Here is a 24,563-nt window from a genome sequence, read left to right on the forward strand (position 1 = left end):
CATAGCTCCTAGGATCTCCCAACACTGACGTGTGGTTTGACCCTTTTCTAATGAACTATATTTGCAGAACTTTTGACCTCATTTTTTCTCAATTTCTACTCGTAACCTGTAAACGAAGGGGCCTGCGCCCCGAGGAAGCAGCCTGCCATACAGACAGACAGACACGCCATGGGACGGAGGGGTTACTCAGAAGTCCTCCTCAGGAACCGGCCCTAGGTAAGGATGCCAAGGCATACTCTCACAGCAACCTAAGTTTGTACACAGGCCACACAATACCCGGGTTAGGGAGCGAAGCGGACGAGGCTAACCCCACTGTGGGAGAGCACAGCCCTAGGAGAAGTGGGGCGACTGGAAAGATTCACAAACTGGAATATGGTAGGAATTCCCGCCCTAGGAGGCATCTGGAGCAAGGGCGGCCTGATGTCCTTCGAGATGCGTAGGCTGGAATACCAAATGGCAGCAACAGAAGTGTTATGATACCTATAAATGAGGCACATGCTAGCAGCCACTATCCGCAAAGACACAACAATGGAGGAATCCTCACCACTGAAAGAAAGGGTACTAGGGGAACAGCTAAACAAAAGTCAATCTCCCTGATGTACAAGCAAATTATGTACAATTCGCCAGATGTGATGGGCAAGCTTAGAACAGACTGGGAGAGGGACGTGGGCGCACTTGAGGACGGGGTGTGAGAGGAGACACTAAGCCTCATGAGAGATTGCTATACGAACCAAGCTACGGATATTGCACCAATCATACTACACGAGAACGGTCCAACACAAGAAAGGGAGGGTTAGCTCCAACAAATGTGTACAGGGATGCGATGGAGTAGTAGACTTCATGCATACCATTTGGTCCTGTGTGAAGCTTCAGTGCTATTGGGAGGAGGCGAGGGATAGCTTGTACACAACGACTGGCACAAAACAAGCTAGCTCGGTCAAAATGCAGATCCTTAATGTGCCGGGCGATGAACGCCCATTGAAGTATACCAAGCTTCCACTGATGTTGCGTCTTTCCTTGGTTAAGAGGAATACTGCACGGAGCAGGGGAGCATGTGACACACCAGATGTTAAATCTTGGGTGGAAAACATGGACTGGTGAAGTCTACAAAGAAAATAAGATGCTCAAAAAAATAGGAGAGGGCTTGGACTCCCTGGCAATGATACAGGTACAAATGCAAATCTGTGAACAATAAAAGAAGAACATAGTGGTAGGAGATAGGAGGGTGGGTAAGCTTGGGAAGAGGAGATAAGGGGGTTCAAGGAGGAGCAAGCAAAAAAGAACTGGTTGCAGGGAGAATTTATATCCTGTCAAACACTGAGGCAATAGTGGCTGTCTATGGTTTATGTATCAGAAAAATCAATGAAAATATATAGATATTTCTAAATTTTGCTTAATTTTTTTCTGCCTAAGACAGTCTGTCCTTTGTTTATAAGGCGAACTGCTGCAGACCTGAGTAGGTTCTTTATTTCGCTTCTGACTTCTGTCTCCTATGAGATTGTCTGTCTCACCGTCAAAAAATGTACTCACTAGAGAGGGAGACAAGTTGGCAGTACAGTCTGCCACTCTGAGTGTTTGTTTTGTCTGTCATCTGATGCACTCAACAGGTAAGTGTGGATTTTGTTAAGCAATGACTTTGAGGGTTCTCAGGTAAAGAGATACCTGGATCCTGGCACGCCATCTGAAGTAGTTCACGACCTAGGCAGCCTTCCAGCTAGCTCTTCCTACCGTGGTGCACAGCACCGAGTCGCTTTCCCTGGTCATGGTCCCTGGCAAAAAGCAGACAGTGGGCAGATGAACAGCACTCCTCAGAGTACCTCAGAGTTGCTTCTCAGGGTGGCCTTATTGAGACCTAAACTCCCCACTCCAACACTCCTTACAGCAGTGGTTTTCAACATTGATCCACAATGATGGATTTTCAGGATATTACCACATGATACATTTTATTACAATGAATCTTAATCAAATTAATTTAATTAGTCAATAGTTACTCCTAATATGTGGCATGGATATACCTCTCTTGGAAAATGCTGGACAGGGCTGCCATAGGAGGTTCATCCCAGCCAGTGATGAGTTTCTCTTTAAACAAGCTAAGTCACCACAGCTGCCAATGTTTCTCCATACCTCGTGGTGAGCTTATGTCCTTCTTAGGCCTGCTAATGCTTGTCTACATTGACAAGAGACTTTCTTGAAGTTGAAGATGCTCTTTCGGCATCCAAATTCTTTGGGGGGAGCATGCTATGGCGAAATTATAGATGTCTTCAACAGCGAGGATGCTCGGTCTACGATGAACTCTGCTCAACCTGTGGCTGCTCTTTCGATGTTAATGCTCCTCAACATTGAGGAGCTGCAGCATGAAGCCCAGAATTTTCTTTCAGTCCGGAAAGGGAAAATCTACCTGCAGTCTCTAAGTACATCAGTTGTCTTAACAACTGAGCCCTAAGGACCGCAGCCCCATATGATGATCATCAGGAAATGCACAAAGAGAAACACATTTGAATAATACTTCTCAAATTGCTGTGAGGGAGATATTTACCATCTGAAAGATCATAATCATTCCAGGACCTGACGATCTTACAAAGAGCTACCAAGATACTTGATATTTCGCTAACGCTTGGTCCAGTGTTATCTTATGCAGCACCTTTCTCATATAAAAAGTCAAACTTAAACCCAGAAATTCTGTAAAACTTTGCGCCTGTAGCATCTGAGATATCCTACAGCATGTTGTAAAAGCACAACTGAAAGAGTTGCTGAAGAAAACAAGTGTCTATACAGTCATTTATTACTACGCCGCCAACTGCAATGGCTATCCCACTGGACGGCTGGTAGAAATTTGCAGGAAGTTGGCTACTCAACTAGGGACCTGGACCGGGGCACACTAAATGCCCTGCTCCTACCTAAAGCTAAGATTCCCGCTGACAGTCCGCCCCTCCTGAAGACTGCGTTATTATGCTGGAAGAGAGCATTGTCCTATACCTCTACAGCGACCCCATACTCCCCGAACATTCCTTTATTGGGTATCCCCACACCACAGGGAACACTCACAAGCAACAGGATTCGCGACTGGGTGGTGACCGGAGTGGAAGATGTTGTGGCTTTTTTCGGAGATGGGGCTCTGCTGGATCACGAATCCTTCTTACAGGCCACAGGTGCACCCGCACATTCATGCCTATTATATGCTGCGGTCTCTTATTACATTAAAAACACTTGGGGCCCGCTGCGTACTGAACCCCCACAACATACTCTGGTCCACCTCTTACATTATATGGGGAATGGAGGACACTTAGTCAGATGGCTATATACGGGTATACAACCACATGCCACTGTCACACTTGTATCCCTTAGAACAAAATGGTCCGAGGACTCCACTACTGAAATCTCGGATAAAGTATGGAAGTGTATACTTGAACACCCCAAAAGAGTGTCCCGTAATGCCAAATTTAAATTTATACAAACAATGGTTCTACACAGGGTATATCTCACCCCTCACAGGATACATTGTATGTTCCCCGAGGCTCTCCATAGCTGCCCTCGTTGTAAAGGAGACGAGGAGGACTTCCTTCACATGCTGTGGTCATGCCCCGCCTCCGGGACTACTGGAAGGAAGTCCGTAGATACCTGGATGAGGTCACGCATATTCCCATTGCAGATAACGTTCTGGACTGCCTCATGGGCCTCCGCAGACGCACACTGAAGGTACAACTGAGATTTATAGATCTGGCCCTCATCCTAGCAGTCAGGGCTCTTACCATGAGATGGAAGTCCCCCAGGTGCCCAACGTTGTCCAGCTGGCACGAGGACATGCTACAGCGGGGGAAAGCTGAGAGCGTAGCCCTCCGGAGGGAGGAAGAGACAGGACTAAGGAAACACCCCATTTCAATGGAGTGGGATGTCATGCTACACAGCTTCGGACTGCTTGACCCCCTGCCCCTGCCGGGTACCCCAACACCATAGTTTAGTGGACTACTTCTCGACCACCTGATTGAAAGCTCTTGTACCCCAAGCCCCCCCCCCATTCTGTAATTTCAGTGACATATAGACCCCCTGGTACATTCCGTTCAGTTCTCCCCTTGGATACCTATGGCAATAACATAACACAGACCAGGAGCATGGGATGGGAGGGTTAGGGTGGGAGGATGTTGTTGGGATTGTTTATTCCAGTTAAAGAAGAAATATATGTTTTATGATATGGATGCACAATGACCAAAGCAGCGTAGAATTCGGACACTGTTATCTGCATTTAGGAGTAATTACAGTTCCTCTCCAGCTACATTCTCTGTATCACTGTATAAACAGGGAAAAAGAATGAAAAATACCTTTTTGTAACAATTTCTGTGCTGCTTACGCTGTCAAGGTTCCTCAATAAAGTTTGTTAAAAAAAAAAAGTGTCTATACAGTCATCAATCAATCAATATCCATTCCAAATGCGAGGTGGAAACAGTGAGCTTCTGCCTTTCTTGGATGTCAAAGGGGAGTTTCTTCTTGTCCTTTGAGTTTTAACTGCTACTTAATATCCTATTCTGGACACTTTAAGTTATCGCTAAGAACTGGACGGAGGAAAGAACAATGGCAGGCAGAGGTGGGCTAGATGACAGCCGCGGGCAAGAGTTGAGGAGAAACCAGCAGTGACAGACTGAAATTAAACTAATTGGTGGGAAGGAAAGGAAGAGCGCTTAGGACAGAGGAGGATATTTGGCAGGAAGAAAATAAATGCTCATCAATCTTTAAGGTAAGGGGGTAGGTGCAGTGACCTTATGATCATAAACAAAACTCCAAAGAAATACAGAACAAATGTGTTAGCAATGAGCAACACTAATAAGGTATAAGGAGGAAATGTGATATGGATGGGGATCGTAGGGGGCATTACAGGGTATCTCCCCAAGGTACAAAGTCTGTAAAATAAAAAAGGAAACACCCAAAAAAGCAAAAGAGAGGAACTAAATATAAACAAAAAATACACAATACAAATTGTACATTTGAATAAAAGTCCGCACAGCAAATTCATTTTATGGGAGACCATGTCATCCTTTTCTGCTGACAGACTTCTTATGCACCGTGATCCTCAGACATTTCTACAAAGACTTTGCAGCTGAATGCACACCTACGAAATCTGTAATTCCGGAAATTAAATTAATTCACCAGGATGTAAAACCAGTGGCTTTGTGATTCTCTTCGTTCCAAGCTAACAGAAAATCATGAGCGTGGATGGAGAATTTCCAATTCCCCTACACAGCCATGAGTTAATGTGCACCACAAGGATCAGCATACTTATAAACCCCATTCAAGGAAATGTTGGAAGGTGAGTGACAAACCTCTAGGTAGGCCAAATGCTCAATGCATCACCAGTACAGTTGCCATGCCGATAGACACCCTTAAAGCACACACTGCATTTGCAACCAAATGTATAGACAGAAACAGGCTGAGCGACATCAGTGAACAAACAGAGCACCTCAAATGAAATTCAAGAGCTACTCGATGGAACACACCTCGGATTTACGCTCAAATATTCAACATCATCTTCATTAACTGCCAACCTTAGATGTCGTCTATGATTCGGACTTAAAGAAAGAGAAGTAAATTGTGCTAGTTTTCTAATGCTGCTATTTCTACATCAAATCTTAAAGATTGCTTAATGCTCAAGAAATGCCCACCTTAGCTAGAGCCATACCAGGAGCCCCACAGAGTGTGGCAGCATACTGTGTCTTGAATTGCTAAAAAAAAAACTGATTCCACAAATCAGAAGAAACCAGACCTCCGTCACAAACTGAAATAATTTGTTAAATCCTTATTTGCAATTCCAGAAAGTTAAGAAAAGACGACACTTGTTATCAACAAGGAAACTCACTGTAGTTACCCACTAAATCCTGTAGCTCCACACTTCCCAATATGCAAAAAAAGACCAAGGCACACATCCACACATACCCCACTCAAAACTTGGTCGACATGCTTTGTAGAGGAAAGAAATCTGTAAACTCCAAAACATGGAACCATAGTGCTGTAGCCACATAATACCAACGCCAAAGCTAACCAACTGCCTGAGAAAGCAAGTTACTTGTACTCTGTGTTTCACTCTCCAGAATTGACATCGTTCATAGATTTAAATGCTTGAATAAGCCCCGTTGTCGAGGTGGGAGTCCCACAGCAAATAGAATTAGTAGTATAGAGTAAACCCTCATGCAGTAAAAACAAAACCAGTAAGATTGTACACCAATCCACATCATTATAGGTAGAACCAAACTCCAGCTAATCAGATTTCAGCTCTTGCTTCATTTCTCTCCTTCAGAGCGTTCACACCTCAAATTTCAGAGCACAAGCGACACAATATATACATTTAGTAGCTCACCTCATTGAAATAGATTGCGAAGAACTGATGGACCCACTGCATTGTCCTGCTTGGAAGTTGCAGCTAGACAGCAGTCTCTAGTGAAGGTGTGCCTGTTTTCCAAGTCGCAGCCCTACATATGTCAGGTAGGGTAACTCCCACTAAAAGAGCTATGGAAGTCGTGACACATCTTGTTCAATGAGGACGCTCTTTAGCTGTGAGTGGTCTTTCTGCTTTTTCATGCAAAAAGTTATCGCTGCTGACAACCCATCTTGCTATGCTACCTCCCGACAAGGCTTCCCTTTTCGCAGGGGTGCTAAAGCAACTAGAAGTTGGTCAGATCTTTGAAAGCTCTTGTTTGTTCAATATAAAATTTCAAGCACCTTTTAACATCAAGAGTATGAAGAGCTCTCTCTGCTGCATTGGATGGATTTTGGAAGTATCCTTTTAAAACAATGGGTCTGTTAAGAAGAAAAGTTGATGGCACTTTAGGTATGAAGTGAGGATTAGTCAAGCAAGATAACGCTGTCTTATTTGAATTGCAGGTATGGCCTTTGTATTGCGAGTGCCTGTATCTTGCTAATTCTCGTAGCCAAAGTAATGGCTATAAGTAGAGCCGTCTTCCATTCAAGAAATTTTATTTTGGCTTTATGAATAGGCTTGAAACGTGCTCACATCAACAGAGCCAGAACTGTGTTTATCTGCCATGCTATCAGTGATTGCTTTAATCGAAGGGTAAGCGCTACACAGTGCACGTAGAAATTTCTTTATTAGTCTATCTGACCATAGATACATGAATCCAGGCTCTTCTGAATCTCGATATTGCGGCAAAATGAACTTTGATTAAACTACGTGCTAAACCAGAGGGAGCTAAGATGAGCTGGTATGGTGATATCTACACAGAGGTAGAAGAGAAGGGATGACAATTATTCAAAGAACACCATTTCCAGAGCCATGTCCATTTTCCCGTACATGTTGGGAGTGATTTAACTAGTGGAGCTCAAGTCTGGATTTGGATGAATCACCTGGCCACTCTTCATTGATAGGAGCCCTGGGACTGGTTTGAGTGGAATCTGTTGCTGCTCTGACATGAGAATAAGTTCTGTGTATCACAATTGTCTTGGTCAAGCCAGAGCTATTAGAATAATTTGACATGGTTCCCTCTTCAACTTGTTAAGGATCTGCAGAATCAAAGGAACTGGTGGAAAGGCATTTGTGAAGATTCCTGTCCAGGCAATCTGAAAGGTGTTTCCCCAAGATTCCTTGGGGAAAAAACTGCTAGCATAGTATTGGCATTTTCAATTGAGAGGAGTAGTGAATAGGTCCAAGGTTGGTCTTCCCCACTTGCTGAAAATGTTTCAAAGTTTTGCTTGTGATCGTTTCCATTTGTAGCATTTTTTGATGATCTGCCTAAATCGTCCGCCCACTGATTGTTTGCACCCTGCACATGCTCTACCTTCAGGGAAAGATTGTGATGCAAGGATCAGCTCCAGATTTCTTGTGCTTCCCTGGAAAGCAATTGCGACCTTGTTCCTCCTTGCTTGTTTAAATAGAACATTATGGTTGTGTTGTCCGTTCGAACCATCACCTTTTATTTTTGGAAGAAAAGCACAGAGCCCCAAAGTCACCGCCCTTAATTCCAAGAAGTTTATATGTTTCTTCTTTTTCAAGATCTTCCATTTGCTACTTACTTCCAGGTCCTGCAGATGCACTCCCCAACCTTCCATAGACGCATCCATTGTGATAACGCACTTTGGTGGACTGGTGAGAAACGTCAAGCTTTTAATGCTGTTGTAGCAGGTGTTACTTTGATAACAGTCGAAAGAACTTATTTCTGTTTCGATTGTCTGTCTATTTGTTCTTGCAGTGGTCTCATAAGTAGAAGGCTGTTGGGGATCAATGGAATGCAAGAGGATATCATTCCCAGGAAATATTTGTTCTCTTTGATTGAAGTGTACATTTTTCTTGAGAGGGCGAAGGCTGGAGCGATCATCTTTGCAACCCTCTCCATTGTGGCAAAAACCTTGCCAACCCCTGTGTTCAGAATCATCCCTAGAAATTGGATATTTTTTGCTTGGGGTAAGGCAGGATTTTCCCTTGTTTAGTCTGAGACTCAAGTTTTTGAACTTCTAGAGGTAATGTTCTGTGGAACATACGGCAGCCTGTTACGAAGTTGCTTTTATGAGCCAGCTGTCTAAGTATGGGAATATTTGATTACCCTTCCTCCTGAGATCTGCCACTACTGGTGCCATACATTTGGAAAGAAAACTCAGGGCAGATTTTAATCTAAAAGGGGGGACTTTGAATTGGTAGTGTAATCCGGTCACCTCTGATCTGAGAATCCTTCTGTGTTTGACATGAATGGGGACATGGAAATAAGCAACTTTCAGATCTAGAGAGGTCATATGATCCTCTGGATTAATTAGTTGCAGAATATTCTGTAATATAACCTTCCTGAACGACTTCTTTTTCGAGGTATTTGTTTAGCTGCCTCATATCTAATACTTGGCTCCACCCCTCATTCTTTTTCTTTGAGAGGAAAAAGTTGGAGTAAAAACCTGTGCCTCTGTGTTCCAGTGGACCTTCTTCAATTGCTCCCTGGAGAATAAGACATTAGATTTCCTCTTTTAATAGACAAATATGCTGATGTACTCTTGTGCCAAGTGGATTTCGAGGAGGCTTTTGGGTAAATTCTAGGGTACGATCCTGTCTTAAAATGTCCAATACCTACTCAACTGAGGAGATAGCTCCTGAAGCATCATAACAGTTTTAAACAGAATATTTTACAGTCAATAGTGCTGTTTGTAGAGAGGCGACCGGAGTGATGTTGTCACTGCCTTCTGCTGGACCCATGCCCCCATCCTGCGCCTGCTGACTTCCTTTTGATAGGCTGTCAGGGGGAAGCTGCAGATGGTGGTATTCTATATTGTTTCGCAAAATACTGCTGGTATCCCTTCTAGACTTGATCGTAGGGGTGATACCTGTTGGATTGAAAACTGCGTAAAAGTATATTAAACTCTGCCCCTTGTACCACAAAAATGTCTGAAACCTGCGCTTTTGCGGCACTCACAATGATCTCGCAGATTCTGTATCCGCTTTAATTCATTGAAGCACATCAGCTGCATATTTTCCAAAGAGAACTTCTCCATTATAAGGCATATCCAGTATTTTTGACTGCACTTTTGGGAAAATAATGGTGCCTTTAGCTATCCTTATCTTAAGACTGTTGCTTCGGCTATCTGCCTTAGGCTAGTCACAACTACATCCATTGCTGTATCAATCATTTCGGTGGATGTTCACTCTCCAACCTGAAGAATAGACTGCACCTCTTGCTTTTTTTCTTCCAGCAGGTGAACTATAAACAGTGCTAAGTCTGACCACATTTGGCAATCTTATCTGCCCAGTATGGCTAAAGCATTGGACGCTCTTATGTTCATTGCACCTATAGCTGAAAAAACGCTTCCCTATGTTATCTAGCCTCCAGAGGATGGCAATGTTGTTGTGGTGAAGTGTCCTTTTCCGAGAAACATTTATAATAATCACTAAGAACTTGGCGAGATCTGAGAATGGAGTAATAAGAACCTACATCATTGGTTCTTGGAATGACTGCTCCACAAAGGATTTGTTGTAAGGATCATTTTCACTGAACTCTGCATAATACTTTCCTCTAGCTTGTTGTCTGTTTCTATAGGAAAAAAAAATCCTGTTAAGCGAGAGGTTTCATCTTGTTCATATTCCTTATCTGTTTTTTGTCTGTAGCCTCCTTTTACAAAAGAGGGACAGCTGGTAAAGGTGACACCTTATTTGATGGGGTCTGATCTGGTCGGATTTGATCATCAGAAATAGCCGTCAACGGTGTGTCCTTAATTAAGCAAGTGAAACCTTAATTATCGGTGTTGGCACAGACATAACATTCGACGACCATGTTGGCGCAACTTTTTATTTGGTTGACTGAGTCGACGAGGACTCATCTGTATTAATCTCACTGATGAAGAGGCGGTCGTCATTGTGGCAGAAGTTGTCATCATCGACGATGCCGTAGCAGTCAACGGTGTCATTGACTTTCTCGTCGCCGGTTTTGACGTTGATGAATGAGATCTATGAGGGGCTCTGAAAGTAGGTTTCTTAACGTCAGTGCATGCTAGGGTAGATTCAAAAGAAGTAGAGGGTTATGACGCTGTTTTCTTTATTTTGGATGAGTCCTGGGGGATGAATGCCTCTTTTTGGACTGGACTGGAATTTCTTCATCCCTCTTTTTCTCTCTTGATGTTTTTCTTGGTGGCTCTTCACCTAACTCTTTTACAGATCTTTCTCTCTTCTCGTTTTTTTGTTAGAATTAGAGAGCCCTTTGTTTCTGTGGATTTTCTCTTTTGAAGCCACAAAAGGAGCCGCACTTCCCGGTCTTTGAGCATCTTTGCAGAAAAGGTTCAAGGTTCTGCAATAATTACAGCCCTTAGCTTTATGCTCAGAATATAGACAATAAAGGCACTCCTTATGAGGGTCCTCTGAAAAAAAGCTCAGCTTACCATACTATTTAGACCTGCAGGGTCTAAATTGACTTTTCTTGGATCCCTCTGACATGATGTATTTATGGCAAAATAATGCTCAGGCAGAGTTGAATATTCTCTTTGAAGCAGCAGAGTTCACATTTAGGACAACCAAAGGCAAAGTAACAGTTTCTCTCAAAGTACCGAGCAGAGCTCAGGGAGACTCCCTTACACACAAAGTGCGGTTGAAAATCTGAGGTGTGGTGGCTCTGAAGGAGAGGAATGATGTAGGAGCGGACATCTGGTTGGCTGAAGTTCGGTTCTACCTATAATGACGTGGATTGGTATACAATCTCACTGGTTTTGATTTGACTTTATGAGGCGTTACTTTATAATAACAATTATAATTACTATGGGACTCCCACTTCAACAAACAGGGAATATTGAAGCATGTTAATCTATGAAAGATTCAATAGTGGAGAAACAACTATGAACAGACCTATCGTAATCACCACCAACAAAAACCTAGAAAACAACAGAACATCAACATTTACTCATAAACAACAAAATAAACCCACCATATCTCCATTAACTAAAATACTTGAAAAACGTATTGTTTAACCAATACAACAGACAAAAAAACAGATAAAAACACTTGTGGTGCAAAACAGTTCCCTTCAAAACATTAATGTATCTTTAAAACCATGTAAATGTCCTTGCATGAACTATGTAACTATACATGTCTCGCTTCCATTCCCATGACTTTTCTAAATACACTGCAGTGTCTTTGGGCTAAGGCACCACTAATGAATATCCCAAAAGAATACAGACTTTGACTGATAAGCCTTTTACAGGTTTTCATATAGATACAGTTATTGGAACTCATATGAAACCTCCCAAGGGTGTATTAGATGTTCACGTAAATTCAGCTTTTCTCTGACAGTCGTTTTGTAATAACATTCTTGAACACTAAACTTTACATACATTTGATGCCAAGAAAACTCTAAGGTATTCAAGAGACAATTAAAGATTTCAGAAAGACACAACATGTTTTTGTTACCTTTTGTTCAACTAGGTTAAAATTGTTTGCAAGCAACTAAACACGAGACGAGCTGGTGCTTGCATCACACTTGGGAACCCTAAGGCAACTGTCTACTCACAGGATGTCTCAAAAATCATCAAGAGGAGGAAAACACATAACTGCAAACTTCTTGGTGCCTGCCAAAACAAAAACAAAATAGACTAAATGTCCTACAAGCCCCACTCTTTTGTTTTCTTTCATTTTTCTGTCAAAACTGAGGGTGTAACTGTCTGGGAGAAAGTGAAGGACCCAGATCAGTGTAGTGTAAACCACGATATTGAGCATTGTGAAATCTGTAAAAGCTTTTTACCAAGCACAAGGACAAATAGGGACATGATACAATTTACTTCAATCCACTGTACAAGGTCTATGGCAATCCACATATAGGAACAGATATGTTTAAAGTGTAGAGTTTGAGGCCAAGCCCTCCAAACAGATGAGAAAAATGTCCCCTAAAGCTCCAAATCCTATGCCAGTCTCAGACGGGCTCTTTGAACAATGTTTCTCTAAACTGTAGTTTCACTACTAGACTCCGTGGCTCCTGCACTGCCCTCAATCAAACTTGATATTTCTTCAAATGGAACATTCTGATGCAGAGCTAGATGAATATCTCAGATCTAAAAGCTGGCTTAGTCTACAAATACCGTGCACATTGGCCCTTTATGACCCAAGCATTCATCTTAGTGTTCGTCGGTCTTTGTGGATAGCCAAAAGGCTTCTCCGGGGAGGTCTTAAATATTAAGAAGAATCTTCAAAATGCAGGAGCTATATGTGAGCATATGTTGCTTCTATCACCTGTCCTCGAACCCTTCTGGAATGAAGTTGGCTCTATTACACTTGGAATTCCCCAATACACACAAGTCCTCCATAAAGGATCTAAACAGGTTTTCAATAAATTCGGTCACCCCAACACCGAAGCACAAAGTCAGGCCAATGGACGTACTCTTTACAAGTGACTTACTAGTGGAAACTGAAAATTTGTCAGATAATCATAGAGAAGTTTATGTATCAGGTACATAGTTTCAACAAACAAACTCACGAAAAGGTAACAACAACTATTGGTTCCAATGGAAGATTTTGTATGCAGTGGTGAGTGACCAGCAGTGAACCATCTGATGACATGTATAAACCATCTTGACCTAGCGTGCTAGCTGAACATGCACTGTTGGTACCTTTCTTTTATTCATACTCAAATCACCTGCATCATTAACTCTTCTACCTAGATCTCCTTTTCCTTGTTCTGCTTTTCACATTCTAAGGATTTGAACAATGTGCCACTATCTCACTCTGGCTCTGAAGTCAAACGTTTTCAATGAACCTATTAACTCTTTATATGGTATCGTTTACAGTTTCTCTCTCCACCTAAATGTGAGTATGTTCCTACAATCTGACATTTTCCCATAATGCTACATTTCCCAGTTCTTACCTAGTTTTTCTATACGTTAGGTTTATAATTTATGTCAAAGTGTATGTCTCTCTCTAAAATACTTAACAAAATGGATTCCACTTAAAAAATACAGAAGCCATCCCAAGAAACCTCTTTCAAAGAAAGACAGCAAGACAAACCATGAGAAAATGAAGCAGAATACCCAAAGACCGACAGCTTAAATATGTTAGTAAGCCATTATGCAGGACTTAAATTAGCATTACTTTGTTTGGATGCGCAGGCAAGGATATTTGAATATGACTTTCTATGGCACTGACCACTTCAACAAGGATGTCACTGATGCCCAAACCATTAACACAGGTACAGACACAGCTAAAACAATTGGCCACTGACTTCATAAATACATTCCTCCTTTCAAGATCAAGGGAAGAGCTATTTAGATGACTAAAATACGCTTCTCCACCGTTCAAATGAGACCATATCAACAGCCATCTTAAAACTATTATGATAAAGGACATCAAATTGATTGCTGCACCAACTGATATAAAAGCTTGACTTACAAAACTAAAAGCATCTTAGCCAATATTATAGATCAAAGCTTTAGCCCTATGGGAGCTACAGGCTGACCTAACAAAAGTGGTGCACTTCGGAATCTGCATCAATTGGAATTTGTCAACCCAGTTAGGATTGTTTTAACACTCATTACACATAAGCCACACCAAGAGCGCCATAGAAGGGGTCCTTCGAGAGGAACACATTTAAGGACCTTACTCCATATTTTTTCTGGTGAAAAAGAATCTTGGATTTAGTTGATTTGTCATTGACCTTAGATTTTCAGGAAGTCAGTTTGAAAGCAATCCTTCAATGATGGTCACACTGCCGGACATCAAACAAAAGCAACCAAAATAGCTCTATTTTAGTTCCTTGGGTAGAAGGATGCCCACTTAAAGTACCATGTTTTAGATCTCTGTCAGAGACAACCATTGGCAATTCAGCGTTTGGTTTCAAATCACCTCACAAATATTTACAAAATGTTTAGCACTGGCTGTGGCCCACATACAGGTAAAATCACATTTGCAATCAGCTAGATATCTGAACCCCTCAACCAGCGTCCTGCAATGTTAATGCGTCGTTCTTTTGTCTCGAGTGTTGTGAATCTCTGCAATGTATCTTCTGTAAAGCGCTCCGATACCCTCGGGTCAGGCCAGTGCTATATAAAACTTCTGAAATAAATAAATAAATAAATGAGGAGAGCTCCCCTTGGCTAGAAGCAAAGGAAGCCCTCAAGTCTATCTCCATCTTTTCAAAGATATCAGCTAGTCAGTGAATCAGCACAAGTCTTGCTTCAACCAGTCCACTCTGTCAAGTACGGGCGGACATAGATATAATCATAAACTCAATAAAACCAGCAGGGTACAGGATACCATCTTCCTCTGCAGACATCTCAAGAGTTAAAAACCTGCCGATCTTAGGAATGCCTGCCCCTATCCCGAAACAGACGTTATGTTAAAACAATTTATAAAGCACACATTTACCAATTGGTTTCATGGCGCTGAGGTAATGAGTCATAACTTGCAACAGGCCATTACTCATACGCCATCCTGAAGAACCAAGTCTTTAGGAGCTCCCTAAATGCAGTGTAGCAAGAGGTGAGCCTGATTTCTAAGAGGAAGGCATTCCAAATACGGGGAGCCAGTACCACAAATCTGAGGCCACCACTTGTCTCCCTTTTAAAGATAGGAAGAATGAACAGGTTGACATATGATGACCTCAGATTGCGCATGGAAATGTGTCTTTGGATGCGAGCGGATACAAAAGCAGGACTGCCTGTCTGGAATGACTTGAAAAGGAGGCCTTGAAGGTGGAACGCTGTTCTAAAGGCAGCCAGTGCAGGTTATTAAGTAAGGGAGTAACAAGGCAATTGCGAGGTTGATGATACAACAGCACAGCAGCTTAGTTCTGTAACATTTGAAGTCTATGAATTAGGCACTTAGGGAGTCCCAAGAACAGAGAGTTGGCATAATCCAACCTAGAAAGTACAAGTGCAATGACTACTTGCGAGAGGGCATCGGAGGAGAGACATTTACTGATCTTTCGGATTTTCCTAAGTTGAAAAAAACATGATGAGATCACAGCCCCAAGTTGGGGGTTTCATGGTCAACATATCATCGGTCAGGACTCCAAGGCTCTTTACAGATTTCTTGGCCTACAGGAGGGAGCCCATGATTGCAGGCCAAAATGAAGGCTTCTATAAGTCCAACTTATTTTTTATGATAACAATCTACGTCTTATATGAATTGAATTTGAGTTAATTAGCATTCATCCATTCATGGATAAACAATATTGTGTGTTTTACAGGTAGTAGTGCATTCCAAGGTTTTATCAATGGTGAATATTAATTGTAAGTCGTCTACGTAGTTATAGACATTGACCTTCCCTTGATTCAGGGAGTGTACCAGCAGACGAATGTATAGGCTGAAGGCTCGCAGCTTCGACCCGGTCGACCAGAATGTTATGGTCGACGTGTCAAAATCCACCGACAGACCAAGGAGCACCAGCACCTGAGTGATGTCCTTGTCAGCTGCTTTGTGCATCTTTCTGTTCATTCAACACTGACTAAAAACTAGAGTCCTGCAGAAAAGCCTGCAAACGTAGTCAACCAAGCAATTGTAGATTGTGAGACACAATTTGCTCATCAGAGGGCTTGAAGGATTTTGTAGTAGAAATACACAGATCTAGAAACAACAACCAGATGTATAATTATGAATTTTTCATCATTTGTTTTCAGAAATTAAGTCCCCTGATGAAGGGTTAAGCCCGAAATGCATTGGGCAGAATTGAATGAACCGTTGTATAAGTCTACAATACTATGAGAAAAATAGTACTGAATTGATTTAAAAATAAACTACAACTTTATGAAGAACTTATAACAAATTCTCTTGAAATGTACTCAAGGAGTGCCTGTTGGGGACGCTACTCTTGCGAGAGATAGCGCTTGTTCCACAGTTCAGATTTTCCCTCATACTCAGGAGGGCTCACCAATCGACACCCACAAAATTCGCTTACCACGAATATTAGGCAACAACAGGAGAGCGTAGGCCCACGTTCCAATTGGATTTCACTGATTTAAGGTTTGTCAGACAGAGTAGTGTCCATTGTGATGGCAGAGAACATTATCTCCACCATCCCAAAGGTACCTGCCAAATTTAAAGATGCCTGGCAACCCTGCGTTCATCTCTCTACATTGACAGGAACAGCCCTTCTGTGTACTATAAGTATGGCATAGGGCCACAATTGGTTTTGATTCCCGTACACCAATCTACTGACATTTTTTTGTTAATAATTTGCTTTTGAAAAACAAAAAAACAAATGATTACCACACCTGAGGAGTTTTCCCCCATAGTCTGGGAGTCATTATTGTTTTTCTCCTGTCCCTCACTACCACGTTTTTCTTGGTGGTGCCAAACAAGAAAAAAAGGTATTACAACGTCAACCCTAAATCGATCTTCCTTGGATGGCCCCTGCTTTGTCAGTTGCTGAAGGAAGTATTCTTTTGACTGAGCCAAAAAAGGCGCCATTAACGGACTACCTAAGATGCGCCCATCTCTAAATGAGGCAGGCAAGCCAAGGGTTTGGAGGACTGGATACTTTTGTTTTCTCTTTAGCAATGGAGTACCCTGTACGTGAAATGCTAAACCGGGCCGAAAGCCATCTCCACATCCCTGTATTGACATTTAGGGTTTAATTACGAGTCTGGTGGTCCACAGACCGCCAGACTCGTGGGGGTGCGGCGGTGGCAGTCTCCTGACCACCCTATTACAACAAGGGCGGTCGGATCACCAGTTCCCCACTGCAGCAGCCAGGGAACCGCCGTTCCCTGGTGGTGGTGTGGTGGTGTGGAGGCAGTAATATGCTTGGAGCGACTGCTGCAGTCCTGCCAAGCACATTAAAATGTCCTCTCCGCTATAGTTTTCATGGCGGTTCCACTGCCATGAAAGCTGTGTCAGAGAGGAAACAAATGGGGTCCCCTTGTGCCTCAGGCCATGTGGATGCACACTGTGTACATGCACACCAGTTCCTGCACGGCATAGACTTTACAGTTCATGCCTTGCAGGAACCGTTTTTGGTGCTCCCATTGCGTCGTTCATTTTCTGAGGCACCGCTGTGGGAACGCCAATAACCAGCCGGCCAGACCGGAGGAAACTCCTAATTTGGCAGGCAGCCTGACCATGGGTTTTGCGGTGCGGCAGCGTGGCGGACCCTGCGCTGCACCGCCAAACTTGTAATCAGACCCTAATAGTGTAAAGGTTGGAACTCAAAGTCCTAACTATCCGAAAAAGAATTTAGCAGTAATCAACAGCAATTATACCACAACCTATTACAATGTAAGACAAGCCAGCACAAAGCCACGCTCTCCAAAGAAGCCAAGAGACTTTTGGTGTTTGCTATCATACCACAACTAAATGGATGTGACCGCAGAACATATCCTGGGAGAAAACAAAAATAACGTAGAGCAAATAAATTGGGCGAGAAGATACTCCCAGTAAAATAACAGTTATGTTTGTCTTTCTTTCTTGTTGCCACTTATGTGAAGAGGGTAAGGAGAATGTAACTATTCTCCATCAGCCAAGCCATATATTTCTAGAGCAGCAATCAAAGTTTTGCAGCTACGATACTATTCAAAGACCACACCAATCTGTGTCTTTTCTTTACTGGTCTCCTTCAAAAATACTAAATACTAGGCAGAACAATCCCTTACATATGTTAGGCAAGAAAAGGGCTGACCGCTAATACTTAGACAAAACCACATATTTCTCTGAAGTCTTGCAAACCTTTGTAGCTTATGACACTACAAAAAGAAGTTCAAACCACCTAGTGCATAGCTGGGTGGTTTGTGGACTGTGTAATGTTTGCCTACAAGAAGGCTAATAGGCACTTACCTGGATGGGTCAGACAGCATTCCATGAGAGGCAAGAAACTATGGCTGTATTCTTAGACAGTACGCCATCATCAGAAATATGTAAAGTGTGGCATGTGCAAGTCACTCAAAAACTTTTTGGTACCAATCTTGCCTTGAAGTGGATCCAAAGGTAAGCACTCACGTGGAACAGGTCGTCCCGAAGAGGCTAATCAGATGAAAGGACAGCCTCTTCACTCACTTCAAAGGTATTTACCGTCTGCCAGTCTAGTTGTACAAGCATGTGAGTCTGCAAAGGAAGCAATGCTACTGAACACCTAATTACTTACCAGCAAGTAATATTTCTGCGGCATTGGTGCATTTTATAGGTTGGGATGGATTCCTCTCTACCCTTCCACATGAACTGTTATTACTTAAAATATTACTCGCATGCACTGAATATGTGGAATGAAGGATTAGTGTGGAGTCAGTGAGACTGTAGAATACAGAAATGTCCGAAAACAAGCCCTTTAAACATAGAAAATAGTCCAACCGCCAGGAATGGGATAACGAAGGATTCATATATGTATTTTGCTTCATTTACTTTTTCACTAAGGATTTCCAAAAATAGTGTCACAGAATATTCAGATTGGCATAGAAATGTATAAGACTCACTAACGCAAGAGAATGCAAGTAAGTGAGTCATATATTAGTAGGGCACATGGTGTGCCGGGAGGCATCATGGCACTAATACTGTCAAAGCTAGCCGAAACAAGATAAACAAAAATTAGAGCCCAGTGCCTAAGGCAACTAATATATTTCAAGACTTGGGATCTCAGCATACCTGTCTGCCTTATGGCTATAGGAAGATGATCCCATTGTGGGGGTGAGAGTGCATTAGGCACAGTCCACTAGGGTATGCCAGATTCCCTTTCCACACCACAGCACGAGAAGCCATCAGTAAGTTCTCACCTCAAAAGGAGATGTATTTATTCAACAACAATCATAATTGTATCTTTTGCTGCGGTATTGGACAACTGGAGAACTTGCTCCCCTCAAGTCTTTGTTCTTCGGAACAGATTTTGAAGCAGGTTTGCGGTCATGCGCACTACTTCATATTCAGATGTAAAGCCATCTCAAAAAGATCAATCTTGCGCTGGCAACAAGTATGGAAAATATCACAATGAAAAAAAAGAGTATGAAAGTACTGGAAACCCGGGATGGACAGCATCCACTTGGCACATACTACTTGTAGTAAGTGAAAAACATAATTCTCAATTGCGAATTTGGTGTATCTTTTCTCAAGGCAATGAAAGTCCCTACCTAACTCATCGGTATCTCCTCAAATGAGGCTATCTGGGTGGGGTGGAGAGAAAGGCCACCTCCCTTAAAGAAAAAAACCAGTGAGGGTGCATCTCCTTTACATGCATTTGTATGGGGGAGGGACCTCTGAGCCTGGAGTACCTCAAACCATCATGTATACCTGATCGAAGCTATATACACATACACACAAAACCCTCCAACACCAAGAGGGAAATGAGGAATACCAGTCATGACCAACTACAAAAATGCATCATCTCCCATGTCACGTAGGCAGGGATCACTAAATATGGTGAGCCGTCCTCAAACAGGTACAGAAATATAGGCCTTCTTGAACCAGGAAGGGTTAAAATGACCCTCCAGATATAACAGGGGGGCTGGGAGAAAATTATGTCAAAAGCTCATGCTTGATTTAGAGGAGGGCAGAAATGGGTAATGTGCCAAACGTTTAAAGGCGTCTCAGTCCTCCCTCCTCTCAGTTTCCCATCTCATATAAAAAGAGGGGGAATATCTGGGGAGACCCAAAACCAATGGGAATAATACAGGAGGTGACACCCTAATTAGATTTACCCAACCCACATCATTGCTGTTGCGCCTTAAAACCTCCATGGCAAACATGGCAGTCCTGGGAAGATAGATTCCATAAATGACCCACAGTGTTGGAGAATACTACTAGTGGGTGGAGATACTAGTTTCGACTTTTCTGAAAACACACTCCCAATTTGTAGTCTTCTTCAGAAAAATATCTGCAAAGTGGGTTTCACAGGTTGTTCCCTTTAAGTGGCTCCCACTAATCAAACTGATCTAATTTGGAGGGGGGGGGGGGGGCGCAACCTGGCGACAGAAACTGGATCTGACAAGCCAATAGTGACTGTAGTGACAAAGCGGTGTCTCCATCACCACTCCATACGGCAGCTGACCTTTATATGACCACCTTGCTAGACATGTGTATTAACACATGGGAGTAACAGAGGACAATTTCTGAGGCGAATGGAACATTTTAGGAGAATAATATAAGAAAAAAGACATTCATGGATGAGTGAAATTTCATATGAACACTTGATGTAAATCCACGAGCTGAGCTAAATGACACAACGGTTACCGTTATCACAAACCATTCAGACTAGCTGGACAGATGTGCATATATACCAAACAAAACCTAAGCAACAGAACAGACCACTGTCGATTCAGCTTGTATACAGCTGCATATAAAACCGGAATCCATGATTTTGAGGAGGCAAAAAACGTGATCTATGATAAGCCATCAGTATGTTCCCTCGATGATGAACGGGCTACATTCAAGCAGTATTGTTATTTCTGCATAAGTACTGCGAGCACATAGATAAGAATCAACATTGTCAAGAAAAATACATTTGATATTCACTAATCACAGCATGGGAAAAATGAGAGACATCTTAAAAGACAATAAATAGAGAGCCCCTTTTAAAACGTTGCTCCATGCATAACAACTACCAAACTACACTTACGGTTTCTGTTAGATAGGTTCAGTCTTATTTAGAGCATAAAGTTGGCTAATGAATTCTCTCTACTGAATTCCTCTCAGAGATATGCAAAAGCTCTCTTAATACCACAATTTGTCTCTATTCGATTGAGAACTGAATGTCATCTCATGTTTTCCTTGTTACTCAAGTTGTAACCGGAATTCTGTTCTTTCTTTTCCCCATGCCTGTTCGTGTATGATCCTTTTACCCCAGAATTTCTTTCTATTTCCACCTGCAACCATGGATTATCTGTGCCTTTTCTCTTTCTTTCGCCAGTCACATATTTTCTGTTGCTGGATTACAGCTTTACAACATCCATAAAATCCACCCTTTTCTGATCTTTCAAGCAATTGGCCCCCAACATTGACGCACTAGTTGCCCGCACTGGTAAATTCATTTGATATATTCATAAAAACAGATTCTGCTGGGTAATGCTCGCATTATTACGAGTTTTCCACACCTCAAGGAATCGTTATTTGGAGCATGGACCATAAACGTCGAATGTGATTTAAATCGCAAGCAGAATATCATGCATTTTGTTTTTAATGCATGAGAGATTTACCACCTGCCCCATATAGTATGCTTAGATACGCAGATACACTTGCGGAGGAGCCACAAATTCAAAATTGCTGGTGACTAGGACAGGTACTTGGGGCATCCATGAGAAAAACACCACAGAAGACCTGTATTCGAGCGCGGAAAGAGTTTACATAGAAAACAAAATCATACCATAGGGAAAAAGAGGTTAAAAAAAAGTTTACCGACCTTAAGTGGAGGGTATGTCATATTGCAACACATCATCACAGACAGGTCCAGGCCACAGGTGGTGGACTGAAACCTCAGAGGCGGCAGTGCCAAGCAGCCAACTGCTTCAATGCAAGCGTAAAATATTAATAAATACTACTAAATGCATAATGGGTGCTTTCAACGCCATACTCACGAAGCACTGTGTACCCCAACTAACGCCTACTGTAGTAGTACAGGCCACTAGTTGACATACATTTTTGCAAAAGGTGGGACCAGAAACGTTGGAGGCATGAGGGCAATGGACAGCGCATGACAACCGTGTCACCAAGGGAGCTGGTAGTGCTGCATCCGCGGTCACAATGCGTGACAAGGACAGTGTGGAGGGGGCACTGTGAGTGGGCGACAGAGTGGAAATGCATACGGGGGTGCACCTGGAACTTTGAACATCAGCACATGGGTCACAAAGTTTGGTGCAATGGGGAATGTCACACCCCGGACAGCCATGAATGTGCATACACAAGTTGGAATATTCTTTGAGAGCTTACTTGTGAACAGGTTTAATACAATGAGGAACTTTGACATTCAAGCGTGCGGCCATAACATGAAAAGTTATGGATTGGCGAGTGGCGGCCAATGTAGAAATGAGAACTGCCTGAAGACGAGCCAGCACCAAGAACTGCTGTGTTGTTGCAGATCCACATGACTACACAACTTCAGACTGATACATCATCAGGTGATTCTGCTCCATAAACATTTTGGCCCTCATTACGAAGTCAGCGTGTCAGCGGTCGGACCGCCAACCGCTATCGCGGCGGTCTGGAAACTGTCCAGTCTGACCACCGAATTAGAATGGGACTGTCGTGCTGGTGGTTAGAAAGTGCTCTTTCACACAGCGGCTTGTTCTGCGGCCCTTTTCCTGGCCCGCAGCAGAAGCTGCTGTGTAAAAAAGCACATTGTGCACATCCATCCACTGTGTGCCATGCACCATGAGGTCCATGGCACACGGTACATGGATGTGAGTGTGGGCACTACAGATGCTCCCAGGGTCAATTTGCAGTGGCACACGAGGGACGGGACCTTGCTTGGGGCCCCCAACGTCCCTTTCCAACAGCCTTTGCATGGCAGTCGGACCACCATGAAAAGGCTGTGGGGAAAGGGATATTGCAATCCCGACTGTGGTGCCAGCCTTGACACCACCGCCATTCAGGGATTGCGATTCCGCTGCCCCTTCAGAATCTATGATACCGGGAGGCAGAAGTATCCCCTCCAACTGCTTGTGCTCCGACCGCCAGTATTGAAATCCGGCTGCCAGCCCACAGGTCTGCCTGTCGGTCGGCCTGCCACCGATAGCCTTTCGGTGGCTGTCCAACCAACATTACAACGAGGGCCTTGGTCACTTCTCACAAGTAGGAATCTACGTGTCCATGTTCCTTAAGGGCTCATCCTGTAGGTTTCCTCTGATGTAAGATGTGACTATATGTTTAGAAAATATTCTCACTTGTACATTAAACGTATGCACCTTTCTACTTGCAGGTGAACCCCTCGCCCAATGACTAGTCAGATGAAGGACCCTCAACCCAAAGTACATCTGAGGCAAAAACATCATGGTCTACTGCAGCTGCCACTTCTACTGCAGCTGCTACTTCTACTACAGCAGCTAAACCCAGCAATGTGGGCAAAACCACAAATAGCATTCCTGTAAAATAAAAAGGCATCTACCAGTGCAGCCAAAAAATCAGTGACTAGCAACACAGCCATTTCTGAAGCCATTCCAATCACCACATCAGAAGCTTCAAGTACTCAACTTGGACCAGCCTGCCTGCACAGCTGCACGTGTGCACATACATCAACCCATACAGCAGCACCTGGACCACCAAGTTTAACAGCGCTAGTTCCAGCCAGTACGATACCTGCACCAGCCAGTCCAACAGTCACTACAACAGCAAGGTCTGCAGATGTAGCTAAGTCATCATTATCCTTTGCACCAACACACTGGTGATGGAGATCAGTGAGGAGGTTTTTCACAATTATCACACAGACATTATTACACCTGAGAATGAGAGTGAGCGAGGAAAGTGACACCACTGAGTTCTTGGACTTAGGGCCAACTTGAGCACTGGAGGCACCCAGTGCGACAACCTCTCCTGACGCCCCCCCACCCCCATGACCTCCTCCTCTGATTCCCTCATTACCACCTGGTGAAAGTGGCCCGGCGAAAGTGCCCCTCATCTCTCCATAGCCCTTCTCTCACATACAGTTAATTTGTTTTAAAGCCCTGGTTAAAGGCTGGTTTTACTAATCCACTCAGCTATCAGCATGACACACAGATCTGTTCTTTGCAGCAGGCATATTAACCCTCTGCATTTTTACTAATCCGCTCAGCTATCAACATAACATAAGGATCTGTTCTTTGCAGCAGTCATATTAACTCACTGCACTACTTTATGTACTGGGCTGGAATGGGAACACAAACCGGCCCTGGCAATTAAGTCGGATCGGCTGAGGGTTGCAAGGCGTGCGTGGAAAATGCTGCAATTGCTGTTAGAGGGGGCTGATAAAGCTAGCCCCGGCAACAAAAATGCCCCCAGGGGTCCAAAACCAGCCCCCACCCTGGCAGCCCACCGGGGAAACGCCCGGTTCCCGCTATGGCCAGTCCAGCCCTGTTGATGTGGACTGAAAACTGCCACTAGACTGAACTTCGATCTGAACATTAATCGCCAGTTATCTTGACATTTTTATTGCTGCCTGAAAGCTGGATGCTCTGCAGCAGGTGTTTTTAAATCTTAGGTTCTTGCTAACACAGCGCCCCCTATGAGGTCA

At 43.2% G+C, this 24,563-nt stretch overlaps 1 protein-coding gene across 3 annotated transcripts in view; it reads right to left on the reverse strand.

Annotated features, from left to right (window-relative positions):
• The window catches only part of VEGFB (vascular endothelial growth factor B), a 252,049-nt gene that overhangs the window by 79,064 nt on the left and 148,422 nt on the right, over nucleotides 1-24,563 (reverse strand). Inside the window, exon 1 of one of the 3 annotated variants that reach the window (XM_085626032.1) lies at nucleotides 6,344-6,400. The exons of the other annotated variants lie outside the window; for them this stretch is intronic. Within the exon in view, the coding sequence (XP_085482158.1) occupies nucleotides 6,344-6,385 (42 nt within the window). The 5' untranslated portion in view covers nucleotides 6,386-6,400. Of the gene's footprint in view, nucleotides 1-6,343; nucleotides 6,401-24,563 lie in introns of those variants that run through there. 3 annotated transcript variants of the gene reach the window in all.

Source organism: Triturus cristatus, chromosome 9 (assembly GCF_964204655.1).
Source record: "Triturus cristatus chromosome 9, aTriCri1.1, whole genome shotgun sequence".
Lineage (NCBI taxonomy): Eukaryota > Metazoa > Chordata > Amphibia > Caudata > Salamandridae > Triturus > Triturus cristatus.